Genomic DNA, 15,000 nt, shown 5'->3' with positions numbered 1-15,000 from the left:
CACACTCACTCACACACACACACAGTCACACACTCACACACACACACTCACACACACGCGTGACACACGCGTGACTCCCGCGTGACTCCGGCAGGAACCTGTCGGGAAACGCTTTCTCCAGCCTCGGCCCTCGTGTCTTCCATGAGCTCAGCTCCCTGAAGAGCCTGTGAGTCAGACCCCGACACTCACCTCACGTGTGTCCGTGTGTCTGTGTGTGTGTGTGACTGTGTGTGTGTGTCTGTGTGTGTATGTCTGTGTGTGTGTCTGTATGTGTCCGTGTGTGTGTCTGTGTGTGTGTGGACTGTGTGTGTGTGTGACTGTGTGTGTGTGTGTGTGACTGTGTGTGTGTGTGTCTGTGTGTGTGTCTGTGTGTGACCGTGGTTGGTGTGTGTGGACTGTGTGTGTGTGTGACTGTGTGTGTGTGTGTCTCTGTGTGTGTGTCCATCCGTGTGTGTCCGTCCGTGTGTGTCTCTGTGTGTGTCCGTGTGTGTCTCTGTGTGTGTGTGTCCGTCCGTGTGTGTGTGTGTGTGTCTCCGTGTGTGTGTCCCTCCGTGTGTGTCTGTGTGTGTGTGTCCCTCCGTGTGTGTGTGTCTCCGTGTGTGTGTCTGTCTGTGTGTGTGTCGGTGTGTGTCTCCGTGTGTGGTGTGTCTGTGTGTGTGTGTCCATCCGTGTGTGTGTGTCTCCGTGTGTGTGTCTGTCTGTGTGTGTGTCGGTGTGTGTCTCCGTGTGTGTGTGTCTGTGTGTGTATGTCCATCCGTGTGTGTGTCTGTGCCACGGGTCAGGTCGACCCGTGGCACCTGGGTCTGCCCCGTGACCTCCTGCCAGCGGGCGTTCGACACTTCACGTGGCCTCAAGGTGCACATGGCCTGGCACAAGCGTCGTGGTGAAGTCACCGCCACTTAGTGGCGAATGGCGGTTGTTGTTGTTGTTGTTGTGTGTCTGTGTGTGTGTGTCTGTGTGTGTGTGTGTCCATCCGTGTGTGTGTTTCTCCGTGTGTTTGTGTGTGTGTCCCTCCGTGTGTGTGTTTCTCCGTGTGTTTGTGTGTGTGTGTGTGTGTCTCGTGTGTGTGTGTGTCAATCCGTGTGTGTGTGTGTGTCTGTGTGTGTGTGTGTCTCCGTTTGTGTGTGTGTGTCTCCGTGTGTGTCTCCGTGTGTGTGTGTGTGTGTGTCAGTCGTGGTTGTGGTGTGTACGGTGGTGTGTGTGGTGTGTGTGGTGTGTGCAGTTAGTGCAGTGTGAGTGTGTGGAGTGTGTGGAGTGTGTGGTGAGTGCGGTGAGTGTGCGGTGTGTGTGTGGTGGAGTGCGGTGTGTGTGTGGTTTGCATGCAGTATGCGTGCGGGTCTGTGCATGGGAGTGGTGGCGCCGCGGTTAGCGCCGCTGCCCCACCGTCGCCCAGTCTCAGGTTCGTGATCGAACCACCGGGCGAGGTGGGTTAACCTCCCCTCCCTCCCTCCCTCCCTCCCTCCCTCCCTCCCTCCCTCCCTCCCTCCCTCCCTCCCTCCCTCCCTCCATGCTTGCCGCCCGCAGGGACTTCAGCTCGGACTGGCTGCTGTGCGACTGCACCCTGCGCTGGCTGTGGCGCTGGGTCCGCAACCGCACGGTGTGCACCTCGGCAACGACACGCGCTGCTCTTACCCCTCGCCGCTGCGAGGCCCTGCCCTTCCACAGGCTCAAGGCAGGCCAGCTCTCGTGCGGTGAGCTGCGGGGAGAGGGCCGGGGGGGGGAGGGGGGGGTAGAGGGGGGAGGGGGGGAGTGGGAGGGGGGGGAGAGGTGGGAGGGAGATGAGAGGGGAGATGATGGGGGAGAGGTGGGAGAGATGAGAGGGGGGAGGGAGAGGGGGGAGGGGGGGAGGGGGGAGGGGGGGGATGAGAGGGGGGAGGGAGATGAGCAGGAGGGGAGGTGGGACGGAGATGAGTGGAGAGGTGGGAGGGAGAGGGGGGAGGGTGGATGAGAGGGGAGGGAGATGAGTGGGGAGAGGTGGGAGGGGGGAGGGAGATGAGATGAGAGGGAGATGAGAGAGAAATGAGGGGGGAGGGAGATGAGAGGGGGGAGGGAGAGGGGGGGGGGATGAGAGGGGAGATGATGGGGAGAGGTGGGAGAGATGAGAGGGGAGAGGGAGATGAGAGTGGAGGGAGATGAGAGGGAGAGGTGGGAGAGAGGCCAGGGCCAGGTGGTGTTCTCTCTGATTCTCTCTCTCTGACTCTCTATCTCCCTCTCTGCTGCCCGTCTGCCACAGAGGGACCCCCCCGAGCTGCCCCTGTTCCAGCTGCTGCCCTCGCAGGGCCAGGTGGTGTTCCGGGGGCGACTCGCTGCCCTTGTACTGCACGGCGACACGCGTCCACCCCGCCGCCGCCATCGCGTGGACGCACAACGGGGGACCTTGCCCTCCTCCATCGCCGCCACACACCACCACCACCACCGCAGCCACCGCCGGTGGTGGTGGTGGTGGTGGTGGTGGTGAAGCTGACTGCGCCCATGATGTACAGGTGAAGGTGGTGGTGGTGGTTGTGGTGGTGGTGGTGGTGATGGTGGTGATGAGTGTGGGTGGTGATGAGTGTGGTGGTGATGGTGAGTGTGGAGGTGGTGGTGGTGGTGATGCGTGTGGTGGTGGTGAGTGTGGTGAAGGTGGTGGTGGTGGAGGTGAGTGTGGTGAAGGTGGTGGTGGAGGTGGAGGTGGTGGTGGTGGTGATTGTGGTGGTGGTGGTGGAGGTGGTGGTGATGGGTGGTAATGAGTGTGATGGTGGTAATGAGTGTGGTGGTGGTAATGAGTGTGGTGGTGGTAATGAGTGTGGTGGTGGGAGGTGGGAGGTGGGTGGTGGTGGTGATGGTGGCGGTGACCCCGCTAGGTGTGGCCGTTGTCCCTCTCTCTCCCCCCTCACCCCGCCCCTCACCACCCCCCTCACCACGCCCCTCACCACCCCCTTCACCCCTCACCTCTGACCCCTCCCCAGCCGCGTGACGCTGTTGGACGTGTCGGTGTCGGCTGGGGGTCGCTGGGCGTGTGTGGTGACCACCCCGCTCACCCCTCACCCCTCACCCCTCACCTCTGACCCCTCCCCAGCCGCGTGACGCTGCTGGACGTGTCGTGTCGGCTGGGGGTCGCTGGGCGTGTGTGGTGACCACCCCACGGGGCAACGTGAGCCGCTGGCTGGACGTGTTGGTGCTGGAGGATGCGGGAGCCACGCTGCCCCTCACCACGCTCACCAGCCTCACCAGCCTCACCACGCTGCCCCCTCACCACCCTCACCACACTCACCACGCTGCCCCGCCGAGACGGTCGCAGGCAAACCCACGGGGACTTCCGGTGAGGAGCGGCAACGCTCACCACGCTCACCACGCTCACCACACACACCACCGTCACACACACCACGCTCATCACTCACACCACGCTCACCAGCCTCACACGCCACGCTCACCACGCTCACCACGCTCACCACGCTCACCACACACACCACGCTCACCACCCTCACCACCGTCACACTCATCACACACACCACGCTCACCACGCTCACCACGCTCACCACACACACCACGCTCACCACCCTCACCACCGTCCACACTCATCACACACACCACGCTCACCACGCTCACCACGCTCACCACGCTCACCACACACACCACCGTCACACACACCACGCTCATCACTCACACCACGCTCACACAGCCTCACACGCCACGCTCACCACGCTCACCACGCTCACCACGCTCACCACGCTCACCACGCTCACCACGCTCACCACACACACCACGCTCACCACCCTCACCACCGTCACACTCATCACACACACCACGCTCACCACGCTCACCACGCTCACCACGCTCACCACACACACCACGCTCACCACCCTCACCACCGTCACACTCATCACACACACCACGCTCACCACGCTCACCACGCTCACCACACACACCACCGTCGCCACCCTCGCCACACTCGCCACCCTCGCCACGCTCACCACCCTCACCACGCCACACTCACCACGCTCACCACCGTCACCCTCGCCACGCTCACCACACACACCACGCTCACCACCGTCGCAACCCTCACCACCAGCCTCGCTACCCTCACCACCCTCACCAGCCTCACCACCGTCACCACCATCACACACACCACCATCACCACCCTCACCACACACACACCACACCACACCACACCACACCACACCACACACACACCACACACACACCACACACACACCACACATACCGCACACACCACATACACACACACACCACATACCGCACACACCACACAACACACCACCACACACACACCACACACACACCGCACATACCGCCACACACCACACACCACACACCACACACACACACCACACACACACCACACACCACACATACTGCACACACCACATACCGCACACACCACACACACACACATCACACACCACACACACACCACACAAGTTTCAAGTTTCATTTATACTGGTAGGAACAAAGTGGACCAGCCTACAATAGATTATTCCGTCCGTCCGTCCGATGTCCGATTCCGTGTAGCAGCATCGCCCCCTACTGCAAACACTTGCAGGACCCTACAAAAACCTTTAGACTCTGTGGGGCTTTCCTGCCTAAACACGTGTAACATTCCCTTATAATTCCGAGATAGCTTTTAAGTAAAACATTTAAATTAAAAATTAACTCACAGCGGCCTAAAGCCTACAGCTAGGCCTCAAGCCTAGACCTAGGCCTCACACTCTCCCCTTCGTATCGTCGATTCGGTGTAGCAGCATCGCCCCCTACTGCAAACACTTGGCAGGACACTACAAAAACCTTTACACTCAGTGGGGCTTTCCTGGCTAAACAAGTGTAGTAATACATGATGTTTATGTTCTTTGGTTATTCGTTCCTACCAGCCCACCCCGCAGGGTCCTGTTTAGGTATAGCCCTGTGAGCCACTCGGCTCTTGGCATTCACACACGTTGACACACAGAGACAGGGGGAGACACGGAGACACACACGGAGAGAGAGACACACACGGAGACACACGGAGACACACACGGAGACGCGCACGGGGAGACCCATCGACCCACACGGAGACACACGGAGACCACAGCGAGAGAGGTCACGGAGACACGCGGAGACACACAGGGTCAGAGACACACACAGAGACACAGAGACACAGAGACACACACACGGAGACACACGGAGACACACACGGAGTCAGAGACACACACGGAGACACACACACGGAGGACACACACACGGAGAACACGCACACGGAACACACACACGGAGACACACACACGGAGACACGCACGGGGAGACCCATCGACCCACATGGAGACACAGTGAGAGAGGGAGAGACACAGAGAGAGAGACACAGCGAGAGAGAGAGACACAGAGAGAGAGGCGGCCATCCTAAACCTCTCCCCCCCCCGTCTCTCCCCCCCAGGTGGCCCCGCACGGTGGCGGGCACCACGGCCCCGTCTGCCCTGCACCCGGATCTCCCTCGCCGGGAGGGGGAGGGGGGGCGGGGGGAGGGGGGGCGGGGGGCCCACGAGGCGCTGCGGCCGAGGTGGACGCTGGGAGGAGCGGGGCGACTACGGAGGGTGCCGCTCCACCAGCGAGTCCAGCCGCGTGCTCACTGCCTTCACCCAGGTGGGGGGGGGGGGGGGGTGAGGGGGGGGGAGGGGGGGATGAGGGGGGGGAGAGGGGTGAGGGGAGGGGGTGAGGGGGAGGGGGTGAGGGGGTGAGGGGGGGGGGGTGAGGTGAGGGGGGGGAGGGGGAGGGGGGTGAGGGGAGGAGGGGTGAGGTCGCTGCTGGTGTAGATGGCCAGTAATGTGATCACTTCCTCCGCTCTTTCCCCACCCTCTCCCCACCCTCCCACCCTCTCCCCACCCTCTCCCCACCCTCTCTCTCTCTCCTCTCCTCCCCACCCTCTCCCCACCCCTCTCCCCACCCTCTCCCCACCCTCCCCCCCCCCCCCCCCGCTCTCCTCCCGTGTGCCCCCCCAGATGCGTGTGAACGTGAGCACGGCGCTGCCTCTGGCTCGCCAGCTGCTCGTGTTCACGGCTGACGCTCGCGGGAGCTTCCGCGACGACGTCGACGTCCTGCTGCTCGCACAGAATGGTCGACAAGTTCGTCGCCTTCGCAGATCGCGTTCGCGAGGGTACCGACATCATCATCAGCAGTAGCATCAGCAGCATCATCAGCAACAGCAGCAGCAGCAGCGGTAGCATTATCAGCAGCAGCAGCATCATCAGCAGCAGCATTATCATCATCAGCAGTAGCATCAGCAGTAGCATCAGCAGCAGCAGCATCAGCAGCATCATCAGCAGTAGCAGCATCAGCAGCATCATCATTTTCAGCAGCATTCTCAGCAGCATCATCAGCAGCAGCAGTAGCATCATCAGCAGAAGCATTATCATCATCAGCAGTAGCACACTGTGTGTGTGTCACACTGTGTGTGTGTCACACTGTGTGTGTTGTCACAGTGTGTGTGTCACAGTGTGTGTCACAGTGTGTGTGTCACAGTGTGTGTCACACTGTGTGTGTGTCACGGTGTGTGTCACACTGTGTGTGTGTCGTGGTGACGTCACCGCCACATGGTGGCGAATGGCTGTTGTTGTGTGTGTGTGTGTCACACTGTGTGTGTGTGTGTCACACTGTGTGTGTGTGTGTCACACTGTGTGTGTGTGTGTGTGTCACACTGTGTGTGTGTGTGTCTCTGTGTCTCTGTGTGTGCCAGCTGGGGGAGCTGGTGGTCGAGATGGTGAGTAACGCCATGCAGGCCGACCCCGGCGTGCTCGAGTCGGCCCAGCGCCGCTACGGCGCCGGCCGGAGGATCGCCAGCGCCCTGGAGGCCATGGCAGCAGCAGCCAGCGGCAGCAGCAGTATCAGCAGCAGTAGCAGCAGTGGCAGCAGCAGCAGTAGCAGCAGCCAGGAGCTCTACAAGGTAGGCAGAGGGGCATGGTGGGTGGGCACAGTGGGGGGCAAAGTGGGGGGCGTGGTGGGGGGCACACGGTGGGGGGCACGGTGGGGGGGCACGGTGGGGGGCATGGTGGGGGGCGTGGTGGGGGGGCGTGGTGGGGGGCATGGTGGGGGGCACGGTGGGGGGCATGGTGGGGGGCGTGGTGGGGGGCGTGGTGGGGGGCACGGTGGGGGGCACGGTGGGGGGCACGGTGGGGGGCATGGTGGGGGGCGTGGTGGGGGGCGTGGTGGGGGGCACGGTGGGGGGCGTGGTGGGGGGCGTGGTGGGGGGCGTGGTGGGGGGGCATGGTGGGGAGACATGGAGACGGAGCCATGTGGAGACACGCAGGGGTGCATGGGGAGACGGGGAGATACTGAGAGACACGCGGAGACACACACGGAGAGACACACGGAGAGAACACACACACGGAGAGACACACGGAGACACACGGAGACACACACGGAGAGGACGGGGGGGACACGGAGACACGGAGAGACACACACGCAGAGAGACACACGGAGAGACACACAGGACACGGGAGACACACACAGGGACACGGAGACACACACAGGGCCGGAGAACAGGGACACGGAGACACACAGGGGTACACCGTGTGATACATTGAGAGACACACACAGAGACACGGAGACACACACAGAGAGACACACACAGACACGGAGACACACACAGAGAGATGCGGAGGACACACGGAGAGGACACACGGAGAGACACGGTCATCCTAAAACCTCCTCCCCCCCCCAACCTCCCCCCCCACCTCCCCCCCCCACCTCCCCCCCCACCTCTCCCCCCCCCTCCCCCCGTGCAAGTTGACGGTGAACGTGGCGGTGGCGGTGCTGAGGGTGAAGCCGCCGAGTTTCACGGGACTCTGGTGCAGCGCAGGGCGCAGGCAGCCCTCGCCCGACAGGTGGCGCTCACCCACACGGCCTCCGCTCACTCGCCTGCTCGCTCACCCGCTCGCTCACTCACCCGCTCGCTCATTCGCCCACACGCTCGCTCACTCACCCACACGCTCGCTCGCTCGTCCGCTCGCTCACCCGCTCGCTCACTCACCCGCTTGCTCACCCCGCTCGCTCACCCGCTCGCTTACCCGCTTGCTCACACCGCTCACTCCCTCGCCCGCTCGCTCGCTCACTCACCCGCTTGCTCACCCGCTCACTCACTCCGCTCACTCACCGCTCACTCACCCGTTCGCTCACCCGCTCTGCTCACCGCTCGCTTACCCGTTTGCTCACCCGCTCGCTCACCCGCTTGCTCACAACCGCTCGCTCACCCGCTCCTCGCTCACCCGCGCACTCACTGATGGTACCAGTGGTGGAAGCATGGATGGTGGTGTGTGCGAGTAGTCTCAGTGTGTGTCTCTGTGAGTGTGTCTGTCTATGTCTTTGTCTGTGAGTGTCTGTGTGTCTCTGTGTGTGTCTCTGTGTGTGTGTCTCTGTGAGTGTGTCTGTGTGTCTGTCTATGTCTTTGTCTGTGAGTGTCTCTGTGAGTGTCCTCTGTGAGTGTTTGTGTGTCTCTGTCTGTGTGCCTGTGTGTGTATGCGTGCTTGTGTCTGTGTGCGTGTGTCTGTGTCTCTGTGTGTCTCTGTGTATGCGTGTGTGTGTCTGTGTGTGTGTCCGTGTGTCTGTGTGTCTCTGTGAGTGTCTGTGTGTTTGTGTCTGTGTGTGTGCGCGTGTGTCTGCGTGTATGCGTGTTTGTGTCTGTGTGCGTGTGTCTGTCTGTCTCTGTGTGTCTCTGTGTATGCGTGTGTGTGTCTGTGTGTGTGTCCGTGTGTCTGTGTGTCTCTGTGAGTGTCTGTGTGTTTGTGTCTGTGTGTGTGCGCGTGGTGTCTGTGTGTGTGTGTCTGTGTGTGTGTCTGTGTGTCTGTGTGTCTCTGTGAGTGTCTGTGTGTTTGTGTCTGTGTGTGTGCGCGTGTGTCTCTGTGTGTCTGTGCGTGTGTCTGTGTGTCTCTGTGTGTCTGCGTGTATGCGTGTTTGTGTCTGTGTGTGTGTCTGTGAGTGTCTGTGAGTGTGTGTGTGCGCGTGTGTCTGTGTGTGTCTGTGTGTCTCTGTGTGTGTGTGTATGCGTGTGTCTGTCTGTGTGTGTGTCCGTGTGTCTGTGTGTCTCTGTGAGTGTCTGTGTGTGTGTGTCTGTGTGTGTGTCTGTGTGTCTCTGTGTATGCGTGTTTGTGTCTGTGTGTGTGTCTCTGTGTGTCTGTGTGTGTGGTCTGTGTGTGTTTGTGTGTCTCTGTGTGTCTCTGTGCGTGTTTTATCTTCCTCGGCACTGCTACGCACTATCGGGCACTTGCCCCAACCGCTGTGGCGAGGGCTACATGGGGAGCTTTGTCTGTGTCTGTGTGTTGCAGGTGCTGCCCTTGGCTTGGGCGGCCGGGCAGCCGAAGGGCAGCTGAGCGTGAAGTGTGGTGCCGGCAGTCCGGTCCAGGTGATGCCTCGCACACAAAGACACAGGAGCCCTCGCCGTAGCGTAGCCTTCGCAGACTGTCGGGGCAAGTGCTGTTAGCGAGCGCCCTGTGACGGCTCCCGGGCACTGTGGCTACACACGCAGAGTGGGGGTGATGATGGTGGTGGTGATGATGGTGGTGATGGTGATGATGGTGGTGACGATGATGATGATGGTGACGATGATGATGATGGTGACGATGATGATGATGGTGACGATGATGATGATGGTGACGATGATGATGATGGTGATGATGATGATGACGATGATGGTGATGACGATGATGGTGATGATGATGATGGTGATGATGATGATGATGGTGGTGATGATGATGGTGATGATGATGGTGATGATGGTGGTGATGATGATGGTGATGATGATGGTGGTGATGACGATGATGATGGTGATGATGATGGCGATGACGGTGATGATGGTGATGGTGACGATGGTGATGACGATGATGGTGATGATGGTGATGATGACGATGACGATGATGATGGCGATGACGGTGATGATGGTGATGGTGACGATGATGATAGCGATGATGGTGACGATGATGATGGTGACGATGATGATGATGATGATGGTGATAATCAACTTCGTCGAACTATCATTCGTGGCCAATGTCGCTTGTGAAAGAAATCCGCTAAACGGGAGCTCAGTGGCCCCCACCTGGTCAAACGAACATGGTTTGGTTCTTTCGGTAAAGTCACGTAGAAGGGAAGTAATAAAATAATAAAAATAAAACAATAAAATACAATTCTCACGACGTTTCGGCCACAACGCCGAAACGTCGTGAGAATTATTTTATTGTTTTATTTTTATTATTTATTACTTCCCTTCTACGTGACTTTACCGAAAGAACCAAGAAGATGAATCCCTGCAGTCACGAAAGCTTTAAATCGAAACAAACAAACATGGTTTGGTTTTGTGCTGTAGAGTGACGCACCACTGCAGCTCCACATTTGAGGCTGATTCGACCAAGGGGAGGCCCAGGACCGGTACAGATAATTGTCACTGGTGTTGGCCGTGGGCAGGAATCGTCACCACGACGCTTGTGCCAGGCTAGGTGCACCTTGAGGCAGTCACGTGAAGTGTTCGAACGCCCGCTGGCAGGAGGTCACGGGGCAGACCCAGCGGGTGCCACGGGTCGACTGACCGAGATGACCGAGATGACTGGCTGATGCACCACCTGTGCCCCCTACTGTGCCAACTTGCTGTGCTTTAGCCACCCGGCGCTCCGCTCGTTGTTGTGAGCGTCGCTCCTCCGCCCTCCGTTGTTGTTGGAGGGCGACTGCCTCCAACTGCCCAGTAGCGTCCTTCACGAGCCTCCTCCACAGAGGCCGATCTTGACACCGCTGGTACCAGTCATCGGCAAGTCCACTCAGCTCCACGTCCTCCTGTACCACATCACTCCATCTCTTCTCTAGCCCGTGCCGCGCCGAACAAAAGCTGTTTAGGCATGCGGTAGCTGGGCATGCGGGCTACATGACCCAGCCAACGTAGCCTTGCCTGCCGGAGGAGCTCACCGTGGGGACTTTGCCCAGATATTTCAAGGATTTGTGAGCTCCTCACACAATCCAGCCTGCAGGTTAAACCCAGGATGGATCGTAGGCAGGCCAGCCTAAATGTTTCCAACCGGCGAAGACACACACACACAGACACACACACAGACACACACACACAGACACACACAGACACACACAGACACACACACAGACACACACGGACACACGCACAGACACACACACAGTCACACACAGTCACACACAGTCACACACAGACACACACACAGACACACACACACACAGACACACACACAGACACACACACATACACAGACACACAGACACACACACAGTCACACACACAGACACACACACACAAGAACACACACACAGACACACACACAGACACACACACACACATACATACACACACAGAGACACAGACACACACTCACCTCGTGTCTCTGTCTCTCTTCTCTCTCCTACAGAACAGCCTGGCCGAAGCATCGATCCATCTACCGGCATCTCTCTTCACGACCTCCCTCCTCATCCTCCACCTCCTCCACCTCCACGGACGACGGGAGCTGCCGATGGTGGTGATCGTCTATCGCAACGGCCTCCTCTTCCCACTGCCTCCGCCTGCCGCCACCACCCGCACCACCGCCGGACTCAACGGTGGCAGTCACTGGCCGGTGGTCTACGTGAGCATCGGTGAGCCGGGTTCACGATGGCCATGATGGTGGTGGGGTCACGATGACTGTGTCGGTGTTTGGTGCGTGGGTGGGTGTGTGGGTGGGTGGGGTGTGTGGGTGGGTGTGTGGTGGTGGGTGGGTGGGTGGGTGGGTGCGTGGGTGGGTGGGTGCGTGGGTGGGTGGGTGCGTGGGTGGGTGGGTGCGTGGGTGGGTGTGTGGGTGGGTGGGTGGGTGTGTGGGTGGGTGGGTGTGTGAGTGGATGGGTGGGTGGGTGAGTGAGTGTGTGAGTGAGTGGGTGTGTGAGTGTGTGTGTGAGTAAGGTGAGCGTGGTGAGCGAGTGTGTGTTGTGTGTGAGTGAGTGTGTGTGTGAGTGTGTGAGTGTGTGAGTGTGTGTGTGTATGGTATGTGTGTGGTGTGTATGTGAGTGAGTGAGTGAGTGTGTATGGTGTGTGTATGGTGTGTGTATGGTGTGTGTGTGAGTGAGTGTGTGTTGTGGTTGAGTGAGTGTGTGTGTGTATGGTGTGTGTGTGGTGTGTATGTGAGTGAGTGTGTGTGTGAGTGTGAGTGAGTGAGTGAGTGTGTGAGTGAGTGAGTGTATGGTGTGTGAGTGTGTGAGTGTGTGAGTGAGTGAGTGTATGGTGTGCGAGTGTGTGAGTGAGTGAGTGTGTGAGTGAGTGAGTGTGTGTGTGTGAGTGAGTGTGTGTGTGAGTAAGGTGAGCGTGTGAGCGAGTGTGTGAGTGAGTGAGTGAGTGGGTGAGTGAGTGTGTGAGTGAGTGTGTGAGTGAGTGTGTGAGTGAGTGTGTGTATGGTGTGTGAGTGAGGGTGTGAGTAAGGTGTGTGGTGTGTATGTGAGTGAGTGTGTGTGTGAGTGTGTGAGTGAGTGAGTGTGTGTGTGAGTGAGTGAGTGTGTGAGTGTATGGTAAGTAAGGTGAGTGAGTGTGTGAGTAAGGTGAGTGAGTGTGAGTGAGTGTGTAAGTGAGTGTATGGTGAGTGTGTGAGTAAGGTGAGTGAGTGTGTTGTGTGTGTGTGAGTGAGTGTATGGTGTGTGAGTGTGTGTGTGAGTGTATGGTGAGTAAGGTGAGTGAGTGTGTGAGTAAGGTGAGTGAGTGTGAGTGTGTAAGTGAGTGTATGGTGAGTGTGTGAGTGTGTGAGTAAGGTGAGTGAGTGTGTTGTGTGTGTGTGAGTGAGTGTATGGTGTGTGAGTGTGGTGTGTGAGTGTATGGTGAGTAAGGTGAGTGAGTGTGTGAGTAAGGTGAGTGAGTGTAAGTGAGTGTATGGTGAGTGTGTGAGTGTGTGAGTAAGGGTGTGTGAGTAAGGTGTGTGAGTAAGGTGTGAGGTAAGGTGTGTGAGTAAGGTGAGTGAGTGTGAGTGAGTGTATGGTGAGTGTTGTGAGTAAGGTGAGTGAGTAAGGTGAGTGAGTTGTGTGTGAGTGTATGGTGAGTGTGTGAGTAAGGTGTGTGGTAAGGTGAGTGAGTGTGTTGTGTGTGTGTGAGTGAGTGATGGTGTGTGTGTGTGTGTGTGAGTGTTGGTAGTAAGGTGAGTGAGTGTGTGAGTAGGTGAGTGAGTGGTGTGTGAGTGTGTGGTGAGTGTGGTGAGGTGTTGGTGAGTAAGGTGTGTGAGTAAGGTGTGGAGTAGGTGTGTGGTGTGTGTTGTGTGTGTGTGTGTGGTGTGTGTGTGAGGTGGGGTATGGTGAGTGTGTGTGTGAGTGTGTGAGTGAGAGTGTGTGTGGTGTGTGTATGTGAGTGGTGTGAGTGAGTGGTGTGTTGTGTGTGAGTGTGTGAGGGTGTGAGTAGGTGTGTGAGGTGTGTGTGTGGGTGTGTGTGAGGTGTGTGAGTAGGTGTGTGGTAGGTGTGTGGTGTGTGTGTGGTGTTGGTGTGAGTGTGTGGTGGTGTGTGGTGTGGTGTGTGGTGTGTTGGTGTTGGTGTGTGTGAGGTGGTGGTGAGGGTGTTGTGGTGGTGTGTGTGTGGGTGTGGTGTGGTGAGGTGTTGGGGTGTGAGTGAGTGAGTGAGTGTGGGTGGTGGTGTGGTGGTTGAGGTGGGTGTGTGGGTGGGTGGTGTGTGAGTAAGGTGTGTGGTGTGTGTGTGAGTGTGGTGAGTGTGTGAGGTGGTGGGTGTGTGAGTGTGTAGGTGTGTGAGTTGGTGTGTGTAGTGTGTGAGGTGTTTGTGTAGGGTGAGTGGGTTGAGTGAGTGTGTAAGTGGTGTGGTTGGTGTGAGTGTGGTGTGGGTGTGTGTGTGAGTGATGTGTGTGTGTGGAGGTGAGTGGTGGTGTGGAGTGAGTTATGGTGAGTGTGTGTGTGTGTGTGAGTGTGCGTGTATGGTGTGTGAGTAGGTGTGTGAGTGTGTGGTATGGTGAGTGTGTGTGTGTATGGTGTGTGGTAAGGTGTGTGAGTAAGGTGTGTGAGTGTGTGTGTGAGTGTATGGTGAGTGTGTGGTGTGTTAGGTGAGTGTGTGGTGAGTAGGTGTGTGGTGTGTGTTGTGTACATTGTTGAAACCACTGGGGCGCCACCTTTGCCCATTGCCTAGATGGCGTCCAATCTAACCTCCCTGCCTGAGAGCCCATCTCGGTCATCCTCCTCCACCATCCCACGCAACGACGGCTCAACCCCAAGGGCTGCCTTCTTCGGCTTCCACACCACACACAACCACCACAACCACAACCACAACTACACAACCACAACCACCGACATCCACAACCGCCAAGCCCTCGCCCACCAAACCGCCCAACGTGAAAGACGCCAGTGGTGTAGGTGGTGGTGATGGTGGTGGTGATGGTGGTGGTGTAGGTGACGGTGATGGTGATGATGGTGGTGGTGGTGATGATGGTGGTGATGGGAAATGGGCCAGCACTCAAGATGGCGTGTGGGGTGGGTGGACGGTGGTGGTGGGGTGGTGGTGGTGGGGCGGTGCGTGGTGTGGTGGTGGTGCGGTGGCACCGTGCGTGTGGAGAGCCACGGAAGGCAACATGGTGGCGCTGCTGTGTACGCAGCTGGGACACGTGGCGCTGGTCACGGTGAGAGGGGCTGACACTCGCTCACCTACACGCTCACCCACACACTCACCTACACACTCACCTACACACTCACCTACACACTCACCTACACACTCACCTACACACTCACCCGCTCGCTCACACTGCACACTCACCTACACACTCACCTACACACTCACCTACACACTCACACCGCTCGCTCACCTGCACACTCACCTACACACTCACCTACACACTACCTACACACTCACCTACACACTCACCCGCTCGCTCACCTACACTACTCACCTACACACTCACCTACTCACACTCACCGCCTCGCTCACCTGCACACTCACTACACACTCACCTACACACTCACCTACACACTCGCTCACCTACACACTCACCTACACACTCACCTACACACTACACACTCACCTACACACTC

At 58.4% G+C, this 15,000-nt stretch overlaps 2 protein-coding genes across 2 annotated transcripts in view; both read left to right on the top strand.

Moving 5' to 3' along the window:
- The window catches only part of LOC144954268 (adhesion G protein-coupled receptor A2-like), a 15,819-nt gene extending 9,788 nt beyond the window's left edge, over positions 1-6,031 (top strand). Inside the window, exons 6-10 of the mRNA XM_078884801.1 lie at positions 95-166; positions 1,525-1,729; positions 2,234-2,314; positions 5,408-5,564; positions 5,970-6,031. Of these exons, the coding sequence (XP_078740927.1) occupies positions 95-166; positions 1,525-1,729; positions 2,234-2,314; positions 5,408-5,564; positions 5,970-6,031 (577 nt within the window). The remainder of the gene's footprint in view (positions 1-94; positions 167-1,524; positions 1,730-2,233; positions 2,315-5,407; positions 5,565-5,969) is intronic.
- On the top strand, positions 5,514-8,289 carry LOC144954269 (adhesion G protein-coupled receptor A2-like). Its single transcript, XM_078884802.1, has 5 exons — positions 5,514-5,613; positions 5,970-6,123; positions 6,704-6,910; positions 7,753-7,850; positions 8,256-8,289. The coding sequence occupies exons 2-5, from the start codon at positions 6,082-6,084 to the stop codon at positions 8,287-8,289; spliced, it is 381 nt and encodes a 126-aa protein (XP_078740928.1). The 5' UTR covers positions 5,514-5,613; positions 5,970-6,081.
- Positions 8,290-15,000: the final 6,711 nt, after the last annotated feature.

The sequence above is a fragment of the Lampetra fluviatilis genome, unplaced genomic scaffold (genome assembly GCF_964198595.1).
Source record: "Lampetra fluviatilis unplaced genomic scaffold, kcLamFluv1.1 SCAFFOLD_1216, whole genome shotgun sequence".
NCBI lineage: Eukaryota > Metazoa > Chordata > Hyperoartia > Petromyzontiformes > Petromyzontidae > Lampetra > Lampetra fluviatilis.
Note: the sequence above shows the minus strand (reverse complement) of the source record. Positions and strands in the feature narration are given on the sequence as shown.